The sequence below is a fragment of the Micrasema longulum genome, unplaced genomic scaffold, assembly GCF_059751315.1.
Source record: "Micrasema longulum isolate JH-2025_06_02 unplaced genomic scaffold, ASM5975131v1 h1tg002534l, whole genome shotgun sequence".
Classification (NCBI taxonomy): Eukaryota; Metazoa; Arthropoda; class Insecta; order Trichoptera; family Brachycentridae; genus Micrasema; species Micrasema longulum.
The window spans coordinates 21659-40157 of NW_028279675.1; the positions used below are offsets into that span (position 1 = coordinate 21659).

Below are 18499 nucleotides of genomic sequence, written 5' to 3' on the forward strand. Positions count from 1 at the left end.
TTTTCAACGTATTTACGTGGCCGTCGTCAATGCGTTAAAATGGCAGATGTCTTTTCAGACTGGATTGATCTTACCGCCGGTGTGCCACAAGGGGGGTACTTTCTCCACTTTTATTTTCCCGTTTTATCAATCCAATAACAAAAAACCTCCCTGTTCGTATCATTTATATGCCGATGATTTGCAATAGTAAATTCATTTCGAACCCGTCGACATTGTTGAAACACGTAGAGTAATGTCACTTGCGCTCGAGCATATCTCTTCATGGACAAAAAACATGGACTTCTCATAAATCCAACAAAAACCCAAATTGTACTTGTTGGTAGTAAAAACATGTATTCAAAAGTGAATTTTTCCACACTTCCTATTTATAAAATAGATGGTACAGAAATTCCATTCATGACTTCAGTCAAAAACTTATGTATTCATAAGCATTTAGGGTGGCACGATCAGGTTAACGAAGTTAGTCGTAAACTTTATAGCAGTTTGCACTCATTTAAAAGATTACAGAAGTTCTTGCCAATCAATGTTAAGCAAACATTAGTCCAGAGCTTACTTCTTCCACTCCTTGACTATGTGGATGTATGTTATCCAGGTGATAAGTCTGAATTACTTGATAAGTTAGAACGATTGCAGAATATTTGTATACGTTATATCTTTTATCTTCCCAAATTGGACCACATAACCGAATATTGCACGCAGCTACACGGACTATCTCTTCGTTCTAGTAACGAAAGAACCCTTTTAATACCCTGTCATCGCTCTAATTTTCTTTCCTCCTCTTTCACAGTAGTAGCCGCTCGATTGTAGAATAATCAACCCACTAATGTTAGAGACGCCCCTTCTTTATTTACATTTAATCAAGATTGAAATGTCACTATCTAAATATTTCAATTGTTTTTTTATCCTTCTTTTTTCCTTCCCATCCCTTCTCCTCTCTTCATAGTGTAATGTTATTTTTTATATTTGTAGTATAGTGTTAATTTTTTATTTATTTTTATTTTTTTAATCTTTGTTTTTAATTTTTGTATTTTGTAAACATTGTATGATTTCAAATGTCCATGTATTTGTAATTTTCTCAAACTGATTGGTTTGGGTAAGTAGGAAGAAATTGTCTTAAGGCAATATGCCCGCCCTTATATGTATATATATTGTATATGTATATAAAGTGTTAAATAAATAAATATATCAATAAATGAATGCCTCGACATGGGTTGTGCCCAGTGAGGTATTCATATTTTTAAAAAAAGTTTTATGTAAAACGTGAAATAATAAATAAATAAATAAATAGACTCCCATTTTAATCTCATGCATCCAATTTTTTCACTAACACGGACCCTTGCAGATCGTAATCGACCCCAAGTGCCGCGATTATGAACGCTATCTTCATCTGTATATATCGAGACGGTATACTTAACTTCTATACTATCCGTATCTTACCTCGGTATTGATTTATTTACCGATTAATATTTTTCTCTTACAAACTATAATTAATAATAAAAATAATGTGACCTCCCTGGGGTTTCCCGTGCCGAGGACACTTAACAACATTTTTTTTAAAAAATATTTTCACATTTGAGAAAACACAAAGAAGAATAACTTAATAAACAGAGATAATAAACAAAATGTTCAGACAGTTTTAAACACTACATATTTATGTTTATAATTAATTTATGTACATCTATATTATTTATATTACAAAACGCACAATCCATTTTACTTCTATCTAGCTCCACTATCCATTTTTTATAGCCTTTTTGTTACATTTTCTCGTTACTAATTGTTTTCATAAATAGTGGAAGTAGGTTATAGATTTAAATTGAATAATACTCAAAATTCCTTTGTCCCTTTGTATGTCATATCGACATCATATGATCAAAACAAGCCAATGAATGACCGCAAAAATTAATCCGCGTTCCGTACGTCATTAACATTTAAAATAGTTCTTATTGATATTTGAAATGGGCTTCGGCGATAGAAAGTGCCCACTTCAAAGCGATTAAAAACTTCAATAAATCCTAATTCAAGCAAAAAAATCTCGCTGAAATATATTTTTTATATGACTTTCAACTATTGCCAAACGGATATGCTTAACGATCGTCTGCATTTATCTACTGAGCGATTACAAGGCCGACTCTCGATACGTTCTCTCAGAAAGATAGTAAAACAGATGGAAAAAATATAATAACTAAATTATTTTTTTACAGTGATAACTTAACGACTAGATACTCTTATATGTAAATAGGACAGAACCTAACGACATTATTTTAGCATCTAGACGTTCGTTTTATAAAACTGACAGTTGTGTCGGAATTTAATTCGACTTCAAAATTTACTTATTTCTATCTCTTATTTTTAATAGGCTTTTAAGAAAAAAAGTGCCAACAATTAAAAATTTAAATAAATCGTAATTTAAAAAAAAATGCTCTGTGGAACAAATTTTTTGGAACTTTTAATGCGTATATAAACATATCGACGGGTTCTAGACCTATCGGTATAAACCGATGTACTTACATCAAAACTTGATGATGGGGGTGGAATTGGTAGTATATCTTTGTAGTCGGTCAGGAGACTTTTATCTTCAACTATGACGTCAATCTGAAGCTATGCTATTTAAGAGCGTAGATATGTGTACCGTGACGTACGCTTCCCTTTGTTTCATATCGATTTACCTACCCAAAACTTAAAGGTGGAGGGTCGGTAGTATATATTTGTAATCGCTAGAGAGAATTTAACTTTAACTATATCGTCATGGTGAAGGTATGCCGTCTTTATCTTTGCATCATAATCGAGGCCCAAGGGCCAATATAGACCTTCTTGCGAAGCCTTAGATCATCCTTTTGCTTTCAAATTGTTAATTTTTCCAAATACTTAAAGATACTAGTGATTTTTGTAACTAGCATGCTGTGGACATAAACGATTGCAAGAACTGTAATATTTTGATCGGATTAGTCTATTTGAGTGTTGCTGGTAGTATGCCATTGTTCCAATATGTAAATATAGTTATAAACGAAACTGTTACAAATGGAATATTTTCAATTCCAGATGAGATCCGCAAGGCTGAACGAAGATCGGACGAACTGGCTGAAGACGTGGTGAGGCTACAGCAGAGGTTAGACCAAATTCTCCCAGAAAGGACACAACTCAAGGACCTAGCGGAAACTCTTAGAAAGGAGAGAGACCAAGAAAAAAAGGCTAATGAAGAAGTAAGCTTCACAATAATAAAAACAATTGCATGGCAGTAAATTTTTACTTATCCCATTGATTGACGAAACAAATCATTTTGAATGTTACACGAATTGAAGAAGGTAATTATCTTCCAATTTTTCCATATTTTTATACGAGTTTGCCTGTATTTCATTGCTGGCTTGTCTCTTTTAAGGTTAGGACCTATTTAAAGTAACAACAATATTTTGAGTTTCTCCAATTATTTGTAGACAAGGACTGGATTCGACTCCCTGGGAAGCTGCTAACAATAACATTACAACAGATATAAAGGACATTTTAGAGAAGATAACAGATGAAAGAATTGAAGGATAAAAATGTTCAAATATGGGCAGAATAGTGAATGTTACACAGTGTATAAAGTGGACATTTAAATTGGCCAATGACAGGTCATAAGCTCTGTGGATGCCTAGACTTCTATATTACCTTATCTAAAATGTTCTTCATCTGTGTTGTAATATATTAAGTCCCAATAGTAGTTCGCAAGCATGTTTTCGTTCCATTTTCCCTTGAAGGGCGATTCAATATGGTTGATATTGGCAAAATTGGTAAAATCTCTCAACACATGCTGTTGCACAAACCTTATCCTGATCTCCAACTTTACACACGAAATACAGTTCATAACTTTTTTTTTAAATTGTTGGGTTACTTTTCTTTTTTGAAGCTCGGGAGTTACTTTACCATGCACGTAACTAAAGTTGTCGGGACTACTAACATGCCTGCGTGGCATCGTAACGTTAAACAATATATTGCAGATAGTTGAGTGGTTTTCATATTCAATTATTTTAAGTATGATAATAATAATAATGGTTTATTAAAAAAATTACAATTTCTTAATCTACTACATACATACTTAGGTAAGAGATTTCTCTGGATTATGTCTAGTCTGCCTAATTAGGTACAACCTGTTTTAAGGCAGACATTTTTATGCAAAAATAAGCATTCACTTATTATAAAGTTATAGAATAAATATACCATTTATCATTTTATAATGTTTTTTAGTAAGTTTTCCGATTTTTCGCTACCTAAATCCGGTAACTATTTTATTACAAATTTATATAATTAAATTCGGGTCATGGTTTTGTGATTTTCGGGTAACATATTGAATATTTTGGGGCCCAGAAACCTGAAATTTATTTACCCGAATTCAAAGTTTGCGGTAGACCCCATGATCCATCCTCTAGTTTGACTTCTGGTAGTGTGGGAGTGTTCCTTTTGGGGTTTGGTAGAATAATTTGCTTTCACAAACATAATGATTCTAGATATATATATATTATTGCCTTATATCGAATTCCTCGAACAACTTGACGCTGGGGTACCTGATGGGCTTTTTAAAAATTATTTTAATAATCGATTTTTGAGCAGATTCGTTAGGTTTTAATATTGTTTTTTTAGTACCTCCCCATCCTATTATGCCATAAGTTTTCATTGAGTTACATAAAATATAATAAAGTTGTTTGAGTTTAATTAGGGATAAGATGTTACGTATCGACTTGAAGATATGTGAAAGTTATCTAATTTATGTGTCATATATTGTATGTGTTTTATCCATTTAAAATATTTATCAATAATTATTCCCAAATATTTTATATGGTGTATCGATTCTAGTAATAAATTTATAATACGGTATAGATAGTTCACTTTACTGACAACAGTAAAAAAACAATATAATGCAAGTCATTCCCATAAACATTCGTCAAGATAATCTAAGCGGCTCCTGAGAATAGAAATAGTGCAACTGATTTAGTGAACAGTGAATGATTTTTTTTTTCTCATAGAGTACAGCACGTCACCTCGCCGAGTCTTCGCAGCGGGAGAAGGCATGGAGAGTCGAGTTCGAGCGCCTGCGGTCGCAGGGCGCGGATCATGAGGAGCTGCTTCTGGCCGACTGCGAGTGGAAGCTGAGGGACGTGCAGCGGGCAGCAGCGGAGCGCTGCAAGAAGGCCGAGGGGCGCCTGGCGGAGCTGCAAGAGGCCGCTGACAAGAGGTGCCAAGACGCGGACCAGCAGGTCGCGGAGGTAGGATAAGCCTAGATCTGTCGCATGAGATCGTTGCAGAGGTAGAACAAGCGTAGATTGAACAGACAGATGATAGCAGAGGTAGGAAGAGCATTAATTGGATACAGACAGATGATTGCAGAGGTAGAACAAGTCAAGATTGAGAACAGATATATGATTGCAGAGGTTGGATAAATCTAGATTCAGCACATGACAGATGATAGCAAAGGTAAACCAATCCTAGATTGATCGCAAAAAGATATAATGAAAAATATAGCAAAGGTTGAATAGGCATAGATTGATCGCAGACAGATGTAGCAAAGGTATTACAAGTCTAGATTGAAAACTTATTCAAATGTTGCTTGATATGCGTAGAATTTTGCTGGTTGAAGGTTGGAGCTCCTACCCCAGTTGGAGATTGAAAGAAGACGCGTATTTATTACATGGCGAATAAATAATGAATTGAATTACATCACGCGAGTATTACGACAATGATGAGTTAAACTGACTGCACTTGGACTATTATACATACTGGAACTGATTTGCTCCACATTAGGGTTGACTTGCTTGGGCTGACTAGGCGTTACCACGCCCGGTAGCCTCTCTATAGAACACGTTTCTTTGTTCTTCATGTCTTCATGGCGTGAATGTACTGCAGAACATTGCTTTTATGTAGACGGATGCTTAATGTACAATAATGTTAGTCTTGCAGGATATGTTGTAATGTATCAAATACAAAATGATGACTTGCTTCACCGGTCGTTGGTCTTTATTTCAATTAAAATCAATCAATAGACTAAGCCCACCACATATATACTAATGATGAGTCACACTATTTACTCATGTATATAAGTAGGAACCCTTCGCCCCCTACCAACCTTTACATTCTGCGAATGTTCAGACCTACGCTCAATAATGACTTCCTATCGCTGTAGATGTAGCTGCTCTAAGCTAGAGACGCCTGTCAGCTGGTTCACCTGGAATGCATAGTTCCCTTAGATATTCCGGAGCAGAGTTGTGCAGTGATTTATACACAAGCCAACAGAGTTTGCATTCCACCAGTTGTGGTGCGCCAGTGTGTAGCCGGTGTAATTACCGGAGTGGAGGAGTGATATGACTCAACTTAGAGATTCCAAAAATATGTGTCGCTGCGGTGCGGCGTTAAATACAGATTTTGCGAATCATTTGATTTATTCAGTATATTGTTTTAGCTTCGCGCCGAGATGACGGCTTTAAGAGCCACGTCTCTTGAACAACAGAGGACCATGAGGCAGCAGGTGCAACAGTCTGCAGGTCTGGAGGCCGCTAAAGATACCCTCGAGCAGGAGGCCAGACGTCTGAGGACTCTGCTGGTGATGGAGAAGGACGCTATGCAGACTATCAAGCAGCAACACGCCAAGGTACGCAGAACTTTCATTTATTGATTCAATGCAAAGAAACAGCTTATAGTGACAACCAGGAAATAACCATGCCGGGGAATTTGCCCCCACTCACAAGAAAATACGTGTGCGATGGGGTTCTACGTGATTTGGATACGTAGAGTAAATAGGTGGCGAACGAACAGGTACGATTCAGAAGACTGAGAAAGCTCCAACAATACTTTATTTGGTGTTCTATTGTTTTGTTTATTCAGTTCAATGTTTATTGATATTGAGGACAATTTTGATTTGTGCAGGAGTTGGATGAAAAAGAACAACGCTTGGTGGCGCGTTTGGCTGATGAAGCGAGACGAGCGGAGCAACTTGGAAGGCAGCAGAGAAGGATGGAAGAGTGCTCACAGCATGAGAAACTCCTCAAGGACACATTTAAAAAGGTTACCATATATTTATTGTTATCAAACATACGATTAGTTGCAGAATACGTTTTAGAAGAAGCTTTGACATGTAGAGCAAATAAACAGCGAAAGAACGGGTAAAAATATTTACGATGCGAATGTTGATCGATGGAAACGAGAAAGACACGGCGTGGACAGATTCAAAAAATACTGGAAGATGGACGCGTCAAAAGTAGAGTAAGAATGTAGAGGAAAGGAAGTCTCTGTGCAAAGACAATAGTGCGGCGTTCTATCTTCTCTGCCGATCCCACTTAGTGATGGCTTTTATTTAGATTAGAGTTCTTTATGTTTTGCATACATATCTCAAGTAAAGTATAAAGTGACAAACCTAAACAAATTATTTCGTCACAGTTGAAGATAAATTTTCCCGACCGACGGGTCTACCTGGTACACATATCTCCTTATTAAAAGTGACAAAAAAATTGTTTTACTTAGCAAATATTTGCTTTGATTACAATTTTATTTTAATTTTATTGTTCTTAAGTGGCAAGATTTTTTCTTAAAAGCCTATTTAAAATACGAGAGAGAAACAAGTAAATTTTGAAGTCGAATAAAATTCTGACACAACTGTCGGTTTTGAACCTGAACGGCTAAAAGTGGCTAGATCCTGCCATATTAACACATAAGAGCATCTAGCCGTAAAAATATTGCCACGACAAAAAAATTATTTAGTTAATATATTTATTTCTAATCGCTTGGGAGAATTTATCTTCAACTATATCATCATGGTGAAATAATGGCCTCCTTAACTGTGACGTTAAATTGTAATTGCGGCCCTGGGCTTGGAGGGGGTGAACTAATTTTCGGAGATCCGTCACAATAGATTTTCACAGGTCGCAGTGACGTCAAGAGCTTACATAGCACTGACCCCCATTCTTCAGAATAGGATTGAGAATAGTTTGATAATCTATCAAATTATTATTTTCTTAACCACTAAACTTTCTCATAGCTTTTAATATTTTTAAGATACGATTACCACTTGCGATGTCCCCCCATTAAGATGCTTTTTGCTTATTGTTGTCTTCGTAAAGACGAAAAACCTCCCAGCTTTCTGATCTTCTGAACCCGCCGGCTTGTTTTGTTCGGACAGATCGAAGAGCTGAAGGAGTTGCTGGCGAAAAAGGAGGCGCAGTACGCCGAGAACTTGGACAAGGCGGAGGGAAGAGCCGACTGGCAGATCATGGAGATCAGAAGGATGCTGGACAAGGCAGAACTCAAACACGCCGAGGCTCTGGAGAAACTCGAAGAGCAGTACACGCAAGACACAGGTAAATATAATATGATCAGAAAACCAGAGGGCTGCATTTAACGAGCATACATATGCTACCAAAAATTGAAGGATACTCATTTTTGGTACATAAAAAGTTTGAATTTTAAAGTTAACAATCAACATGCGTTTTTGGTAGATCCCAATCAGGTTCTTTCCTCAAATTTCTTATAAATAAGAACGGCAGCGTGAGACTAAAACGACCAATGAAGACGTGGCATGATCAGATAAACCAAAATCTTATGTCTAGTCATGTCAAAAGCAGACAGAACCGAAGGGCATGTATGACAAGATGTATGAATGTGGTAGAAGCTAGGACTGTATGCCAGGATAAACGTGTGTGGCGGTCCATTCTCTCTGCCTACTCCTACGGGGAAATGGCGTGATGGTAGTGGTAGTAGGAATTTAGATCCATTTATTTCTTTTCACTGGATTTTTAGGAACAAGAACATAATATATAATTATTTTTTTACATACGTTTGGACCCCTGTATTTAGTAGCCTTACGTGTCAGTTTTCTAAGGTACTCGGAAAAATTCGTTATTGTTTATCTTGGAAATGGGATGTTCGATCACTGATTTTGGTTTATTACCTTTATGAGTCCAGTCACCATTGTTGCAAAGTCCAAGAACAATGGCGCGTGATAACTACTTCTAACAACAATGTGAATATCTCAACTTTCCTGCATTGTGCTTCAAGATTATAGCGTTGTAAACTGAAAAAATAGGCACTGAAATAACAGATGTTCGAAACTCTGTGAAGAAATATCATCGCGTGGACAATAGTCATGATTACTTAATTTAAACCTATAAATATGAAGGTAACTTCTCATAGCTCCGTGTCCGGTAAAGATTGGGGTCGTTTCAAAAGTACTTTGGTGATGACGACGGAAGTTTGCTGCATCAGCCAGCGTTGGGAAAAACATTTTAGTGATTTTATCTGTAGAAAAAGCGAAGATAATATTAACTCGCGTTTATTATATTTTAAAAACGTATCCATATCAGTGCATTTCTGTAACTAAGAGCTTCGCAAGTGCGCCGCTAGGCGTATTTTGACATTTACGTAACTTTTACGCGAATTTTAAGTAACTTTTGTTTTCTCAGACTTTTGTATATTTTTTTCTATAAAACCTTCAAGGACGTAAATATACACAAAAAACGGATTTTAAGCACCATTTTTTCAAAATCGCAGCAAGAGCGGTGGTCGTTCAAGGTCACAAACTTAAGGTTTTACTTAGGACCCTATCTCCACCGATCCTGTTAAGTTTCAAAACATAATAACCTTTTTTATAAAAAAAAGTGAAAAAGTACATACCGAATGACCTTGAACGTCCCATACTTATAATGAATCTCGACAACCACCCGATGGATCTAAACCTGGTTTTCGCAGGTTTCCCTGATCAAGCAAATAATAATTGCACAAAAAGCTTTCATAAAAATGATCTTAAGAGTCCCAATCAGAACTAGCTCCCTCGGTATATTCGTCAATATTAATTAAACATATGTAAAACAACTTAATGTAAAAGCTTTGTTACTATACGCACGTAAACATTATTCTCTACCTTCCGTTACAAATACAAGAGTTACTAGATACTCCACCCTGATGCTGAAAAAAAAAAAAAAATACAACCTTCGGTCAAAGAGGATTGGCCTACTACTCGATTAAAGTGTACAATCTACGTCCATTGTCCATAAGGACAATTAGTTAGTCCTCACAATATAAAATTGCTATTAAGAAATGGATAGTGGAGGTGGGTTGCGCACGGATCGATGAGTGGATCAAGCCAAATAGGTAAAATGTGTGTACTGTTTGTGAAATTCGTTCTATTGGTCTATATGAATTGGTTATGTTTTTTATGATTATTTTAGTTTTTTTTTGTTTATTATGTTAATGATAATTAGATTAATAAAAAACCTTTTAAAACTTTTCAAAAATTATTTAACTAATAGAAAAATATGTGTCAAAGTATTAGATGAAAATAGTAAAATAGAACATGTTTCTTCGGGGGTGCCACAAGGATCAATATTGGGCCCTACCTTGTATATAATATATGTGACAGTCATGTATAAACTATTTAATAATGTCAAACACTATGTATACGCCGATGATACTGCTTTAGTTGTGTCTCATAAGGACCTCAAAACTGCAGAGAAATTATTGCAAGAAGACTTTTTAAACCTGCAAAAATGGTCCCATGATGCAGGTTTAATAATTAATTCAAAGAAAACCAAACTTATGCACATAAGATCACCGAACTATAAAACTCACACAACACCGTCAATTTTATCACATAACTATACGTGTATCCATAGTGATATTATGCAACCGTGCATGTGTGAAAATATTGAAAATATTGAGCAGTATGTTTATTTAGGTTTAACTATAGATTGTAATTTTAAATGGGATGTACATATTAGAAAATTGTGTAAGCGATTAAGAGCAATAAGTAATAGAATGTACATATTAAAATATTATGTCCCTGTTAATACTTTACGAATTATTTATTTATCTCTCTCTGAATCAATTATACGACACGCCATAACTTTCTGGGGGTTATCAAGTGAAACTAATATTAATTTTATTCAAACCTTGCAAAATTCTATGATCAAATTGCTACTACATAAAGATGTATACCGCCAGAGACACAATATTTCAATATCATTAATGTATAAATCTGTAAATAAATTATCTGTTAGGGCTCTACTTTGGTACAAATTAATTTGTCAGCATGCGTCGCACTCCGAGTATAAACTCAAGTTGGTACATAATTACAACACCAGGTTTACTAGTATGGAAGGGCTAGCTGTTCCTAAAGGACACTGCAATACAGTATACCTAAAATATTTAATATGTTACCAAACAATATTAAAAATACTGAGTTAAATACAGGAGTTCGACGTTTGCTCAAATTATGGTTATTAGAAAAAAGTTTTTTGTATTAGTGATAGTTTTTAATTTTTCAAAATGTAATCTGTAATTGTTTTTCAAGTAAAATTATTGTTAATGTAGGCTAAGTGTAAATAATTAATGTAATTTATAAGAACCTGCTGACGAGTTGTATGTATGCAACTCAGCAGGACTTTAATTTAAGAATTTTTTTTTTGTAAATATTTTTGAAAAAATAAATAAAAATAAAAAAATAAAAAAAATAAAAAATCGGATTAATTACGTTTTTTTTTGTTATCATTATGTTAACTTTGTCAAATAGCTAATCTTAGGCATGTTTCACATTTTGTAATTTTTTTCCCTCGGCACGGGACACCCCAGTGAGGGGACATTATTCTGTACAAAAAAGAATACAAACAATATAAAAGTGTCCTAAAACAAAGCGTAATGTCTTTGAAAAATAAAAATTAGTACGTCGAATTCGTTTCTTACCGAAAAATACCGTATTTTACCAAAATCTGGTAAAGTTCCCGTAAAATACCGTGGTAATTTTACCGCCTTGCATTTCTAACCTTACCTCGGTATGTTCTACCTACTTGCTATATCGACATCATATGATCGAAACAAGCCAACGAATGACCGCGAAAAATTAGTCCGCGTTCCTTCCGTCATTAACATTTAAAATAGTGCTCATTCATACTTTAAATAAGCTTCTTTGATAAAAAGTGCCCACTTCGAAGCGATTATAAACTCAAATAAATCCCAATTCAATAAAAAAATGCTAGCTTGAACATGATTTTTTTATGACTTTTAACCATTGCCAAAACGATATGCTTAACGATCATTCTGATCTGCATTTATCTACTGAGGTAGTACTGAGCGATTACAAGGCCGGCTTTTGATACGTTCTCTCAGAAAGATAGAAAAACATATGGAAAATTTATTTTTTACAGTGGTAACTTTCTAACTATACGACAGAACCTAAAGAGATTATTTTTGCATCTAGTCGCTCGTTTCTCATAATCTGACAGTTTTGTCGGATACAATTCGACTTCAAAATTTACTTATTTCTCTCTCACATTTTCAATAGGTTTTTTAGAAAAAAAGTGCCAACCTCAAAAAGATTTAAAAATTTAATAAATCATAAATAAAGAAAAAATTGCTTGGTGGAACAAAAATTTTCACACTTTTAATGCGTAGATAAACGTATCGAGGGGTTCTACTTGATGGTGGGATTATCGGTAGTATTTAACTTCACAAACATCAACAGATGAAACAATCGAAGGAATATAGATGTTCAAATATAGGCAGAATGGTGAATGTTACACAGTGTGTAAAGTGGCCACTTAAACCAGCCATTGACAGGTCATAAGCCCTGTAGATGCCTAGACTTCTATATTACCTTCTATTAAATGTTCTTCATCACTGTTGTAAAATGTTAATGAAAAAAAGCGACAAAAGTTGTTGTCACAATTTAGCACTGAAAGTATAAATTTCAGTAGTAGAAAATTTAAAAAATAATATTTATATAAAAAGAATAAAATAAAGATAGATTTGACTTACCTGGAAAGTACTCTTTTACCAGCAACTATTGAAAAACTAAATAAACTTTGAAAACAAACTCAAAATCACACAAATATGACAAAAATACTGGAGCTGAACAGTGAACGAACTGACAATTACAACCGTCAAAAGTCCGTATGTAGGTAAATGTTGCAATACGTGTCTTTGTAATAATAATAGCGGACCCGACAGTCGTAGTCCTGCCCGAACGTTGGCTTGACTGTTATTAGCTTGGAAAAATACTTTTCATTGATCAGTAGGTATCTAGGTACTTGTTTATGATTAATGATTAATGTTTGAGAATATTTGTTGACATGCTATGGTGCTATTTGTGAAAATCTGTGATTGGCTTATTTGTTGTTTTGTTTTTTACATATGATAATTGAACGTAGTTATGCAGAAAGCCGCCAGTCCTCAATTTTGAAAAAAATAGATATTGATGTTATCTGGTGCAATAAGGTCAATTCTATGTTCTGCTAAATACAGCCAGACCGCTTTCACACAAAAAAATGTATTTAATCACCTTCTGAAAATGGTGTCGATTACAAAAATGGAATTTTTCTATTTGCAGAAAACACCCACAGCATAAGAAAAGTCTTACGATTCTTTAAAAATCATTAAAACTGGTAAAAAGTACATAATTAGATTCTTGTTTGTCATAAAAAAAAAAATTTTTTTTTAATTGTTTATCATTTGTTAAAGTCAAAAACATTCTAACCGTTGCGCAGAGGAGTATTACCAGTCAAAAAGTGCGCGAAATTATTTATTGAGGTTTTATGGCATAATATGTTTTTAAAATAAATAAATAAATTGTTTTATATTCATTCTCTTAACTAAACACAAATATAACATACTTTCAAGGGTTAATTATGTACTCGGGTTCCATAATTTAAGTAAACAAAAAATAGGTAATTTTGAAGTTTAATTTTGGTATTTATTTCAAAAGCACGATTAATTATAATATTTTTTATGAGCATACAAGATACCTAACTAAAATATTGATTAGAAATTTGACTTAAAATCAATAAAAAAAACAGAATATGTTGAATTTTCAGAATCAGAATCTTCTTCTCCACTATCTTTATCTGCTGATTCGGGCAAGAGTAAATTTATCTTACCGTGGAAAAGCAAGGGTTCTACGGAACTACTGCTTTTTTAATCATTAACAGTTGTTTGGAGTCTTGTAGAGACTATTGAGCTTTAAAAAAATTTGCGTCACTGTATGTATTATTCTGGAATTTTTGTTTAAACTGTTGTTGTTTGAATCCGTCACAACCTCATTCCTTAAGCAATTCAAGTTCTTCTAGTTCTTTTACAGGGAGTGCCTTAAAAACCTCTTATATTTATTTATTAGTACCTTGAATGATTTTTCATTGTTTTCTGGTGAAATTAGCTTCTACAAATGTTCCTAAAGCTTCAGATGGGGTGAGTTTGTGTGCAAATTTTTGGTTTGCAGAGTAAATATTTTTTTTATACTTGGATGCCCGCATTGGAGTAGCTGTGATGTCTTTAAACAGTTTTGAAACCTCACTGTGCCCGGCAGATTGTTAACTCATAATGGTTGTATAGCTCAATTTATCAGTTGAAACATTTTCCTTCAAATTTTTCGTTTTTCGTCGCTTTCTACTTTCGCAAAAAATTCCGAGAAATCTTTTGTGGTTCGGCCAAATTTAAATAATTTATTGGTTGGCAATGAAACACAATTCGAAAGCCATTTCTTTTTTTTATTAAACGATCTTTTTTATAATTTACAGCTGCCTACTTTTTTTGTAAAATTGTACGAGTATCTAACATTTTTTTAATGAACGCATTAGAATCAAAAGATTTTCACTTAGACATTTTGTATGTTTTATAAGTTTTTTTTCTGAATATACTTCATCTTTTCATAATGTCAAACATGTAATTTTATGTCACTTTTCTAATGTTTTCTATTCTCTCGTCTGTCTCTGTCAACAAAAGAAAAATAATAATGTCACAAAAATTTAATTTCTTTGATAGACCTTTTTATTTTTTGTTTTTTTTCGTAAAAGCGAAAACATGAGGAAGGTTTTTTTACTAATCCAGTACAAGTAAGAACTATATTTATCTCTGGTTTAAAGGTTTGGTTTAAAGGTTTGGTTTAAAGGTTTGGTTATAAAGCTATAGCAAATAAACACATTCACCAGTTTTCAAAAAAAAACAAAAAAAATGCTGACTATTTTTCGGTATTTATTATCAAAATGTACTATAAAAAAACTAAAAATATATTTAAAGAAAATATGCATCAGCAGAGGCATGCGCAGCTCATGGCCAAACCAACCGTATCGCCTCCGCTTGCTGACAGTTGTCACCGGAGTTTGCTGCGTCCGTTCTATTATTACTTCATTCTGCACAAAGTCAAACCACCGCACGCCCAAGATTCTCAGTATTTTGCCGTTTTGGGCCCTAGTGAGATGCCACGATTCGCATCCGTAGAAGAGAATAGGTGTTATTTGGTTTTCACAGAGTAAATATCCAATCTCCGAACAGCCTTCATACTGTTGAATGTGGTGCCTTCTATTCCCAGCCGCACTCCCAGTTCTTTTTATAGCTTCCATTTTCCGTAACATAAACTCCCCGGTATTTGAAACTCTAGACCCTTTCGATGATTTGGTTTGACAGAGTCGGGGGATTTCGGGCATCAACACAGTACATGGGTTTTTGCAATATTGATTTTTAAACCCATGCATGCGGAGTACCTATTTAGGCTATCTACAGTGGCTTCAAGACCGCTGACTGAATCGTCAATTATAGCCGCATCATCGGCATACTCTAGGTCGCAGAGTTTTTGGGCGGAGGAGATGGATGTTCCTCGATGTAGTGGAATTGACTTCCTTAGGGTGAAGTCCATGAGGATTATAAAAAGGAACGGTGCAAGGACGCAACCTTGGCGAACTCCGTATTCCCTTCTCACATATTCGCACAGCAGCTGACGTTGCCACGACAGAAAAACTACTATGGAGATAGAACAATGGGGAGTGTAGTAGCAAAACTGTTTAGTTTAATACCAGTTGAAAATCGTGAGGAAAAATATCTAAATTCATCCATTCACTCAAAAATAGTTAAAAACTTATCAAAAACAGCAAGTGAAACGAAAGCGTGCACATAAATATATTATATTCTTCATTTATTATTAAACTATGTACTTACCTTTTATAAATTAAAAAGAAAATAAAATGCAATGTAACCCGCAGACAAGCTTCGGCTTATGTAATTTACTTATTTTATTTACTTATTTTAATTATGTAATTTACTTATTTTTTTAAATAAATAAAACTTTAAAAAAAATTTATATATTCCTTTCTCTGAAATGTTCTCTCTCTCTGTTGTAAATTGTAAATCTTAATATGATATGAATATGTACATGCGAATATACTCGTATACAGGGTGTTCATTAAACTCTGTCACATTCGAAACCACGATGATCAGTATGAGGAAGAAGACATATTGGCGCATTAAATAATTTTTTGGAACGAATAAAATTTAAAAAAAATAAATATCAAAAAAGGCAAATGGTTGCTTACTTCTGCAAGGAAGAAACGAGGGGGGAGTCTGATACGCCGACAACGTACGTCCGCGCTCCCCCCACTTCTTCCCTGCAGAAGTAAGCAACCATTTTTTTTTTTTTATATTTAATTTTTTTTAAATTTATTTGTTCTAAATATTTTTATTGATATGTCAATATGTCTTCTTGTCCATACTGATCATCGTGGTTTCGGATGTGACAGGGTTTAAAGAACACCCTGTATGTATCGTTACAAGTGCCCCAACTCTAGACCTGACCAGATTTTCTAGCGAGTCGGGGCAAGTTTACAGGCATGAGTCGTTACTGATTGTTTCGACTGTCCCTAATAAATGTATGTAAATGTCTCCCTAGGAGATGAATCCAGTTTTTTGTCTACAAACATTTGGACAAACTCAAAATATTGTAAGTTTGTGTTTATTTTCAGAGCGACTTTCAGAGGAGTCTGAGCGCAAAGTGAAGGACTTAGAGAGCGCCCTGAGCGCGCAGGCCTGCTCGGCTCGAGCCACCCTCGAGCTGGTGCGGGGCCAGCTCCAAGCGGAACACGCCGATACTCTCATGAAGATGAAGGAGCAGCATCGCCAAGATATGGGTACTAATTATTACTACAGTAGGGCCAATTTAATAGGTCACATTTGACACTTTATCAAAATTCAACAATATAATATTAATGTTGTTATAACTACCGACCAAAATTGAAGAAAATGAAATGCGTAAATTGCAAAGCGTGGCTCTCAAGGACTTCTACCTAATCCTTTTCTTGGAAGATCTGAGTGAAAATTATTTCTGAAAGCTTCTTCTTCTTCTTTTTCTCGGTTAAGATCGATTAATTTGGTATCAGCTAAAAGCTAACTCCGGAGACTTTCAGCTGTTCTTCCCTCTCCTTGGTGGTCTTCGGGCAGACGGCAAACTGCCGGGATCTCGTGGGCAATGGTATAGGGGATTTTGGAGCTGTCCATTAATGGAGTTATTGGCGTAGTCTCTCCATAATCTATTTACTATGCACTGGGTATCGCAATTCCGTCTAACTTCTTGACTCTGGATTCTGCTTTTTTGGGGTTTCCCTGCGATTGCCTTTAGTACTTTCATATCTGACGTTCAGTTATTTGGTTTTTCTATTTAGTTTTCCTACTAGGTTTTTCGTATTTTTTATTTTCTCTCTTTCTATCCTCGCCTCTGTTGTATACACCATGATCGGTCTGATACACGTTTTGTATATCTGAAATATGTTTCCAATAATCATGTGTTCATTGGACCATACGACATTTCTTAGGCATCCAGATGTTTACTAACTGAGATGGATATGTTCTCATCATGCTGCTCTTCGTCATATACGTCATTAATTTTGAAGATGTTTTAAAATTGACTTAAATTTACTGTCTTATATTTCACTTAAAGATTCTTCTCATCGTTTCTTTGAATCCCTTAAAATAAATATGTGTTTATTTATGTTTTTACTTTTTTTTTTAAAAAAAAATGTTATTACTATTTTATTTTATTTTTACATCTGAGCATGTTTTTCATACTTTATTTCAATTCTTAATTTTTAATTACTCTTACAAACTTTCTTCATTTTTAAATATTATTTCCATTTGTAAATACTCACTACAAACTACAAACTTTAAAATATCTTTTTTTTGCTTAAATTAAAATTTTTAAACAACTTTCATTTATGTTTTTCTTTTTCTTTCATAATTAACCTTACATATAATTGCTTTCTAATATGGAAACTTCACTGGTCCATTAGAATTAAGTCTAATTGTGTAAAATATGAAACTTTGTAACTGTACTGTATGTTTCCTCAATAAAAAAAAATAAAAAATTTAAAAAATCATCATAATGGCAACATCATCTGCATGGCATGTGATGTTAATGACCTTATTTCCCTTAGTAGATTCACTACTTATTTTTATTCCTAAAAGCGTTTTTTTAAATATATATTTATTCTGCTTGTGTAAGAAAAGGTTTTAGGCGTATATATTGTTGTGCTATATTTAGTTATAAAGGTGCTAAACTTGCTTTGTTTCTTTGTTGTTCTCAATATGTGTTATTTTCTAAATGTGAATATTATTATTGTTCCGAATCGAGTTGTTGTAACTTCTGGGAATGTAATTCAACGTATTATACTTGTAAAATACTTTGTGTTATATGATTTATAACAAAAAAAAACCTTTTAAGAGCGGGTATAAA

General features: G+C 34.3%; 1 protein-coding gene across 1 annotated transcript in view; it reads left to right on the plus strand.

Annotated features, from left to right (window-relative positions):
• LOC148272001 (uncharacterized) overlaps nt 1-18499 on the plus strand; it is a gene marked incomplete at its 5' end in the record, with an annotated part of 59729 nt that overhangs the window by 14106 nt on the left and 27124 nt on the right. The window contains 6 exons of the mRNA XM_088240635.1: nt 3043-3203; nt 5001-5240; nt 6431-6619; nt 6895-7032; nt 8144-8321; nt 16737-16901. Of these exons, the coding sequence (XP_088096761.1) occupies nt 3043-3203; nt 5001-5240; nt 6431-6619; nt 6895-7032; nt 8144-8321; nt 16737-16901 (1071 nt within the window). The remainder of the gene's footprint in view (nt 1-3042; nt 3204-5000; nt 5241-6430; nt 6620-6894; nt 7033-8143; nt 8322-16736; nt 16902-18499) is intronic.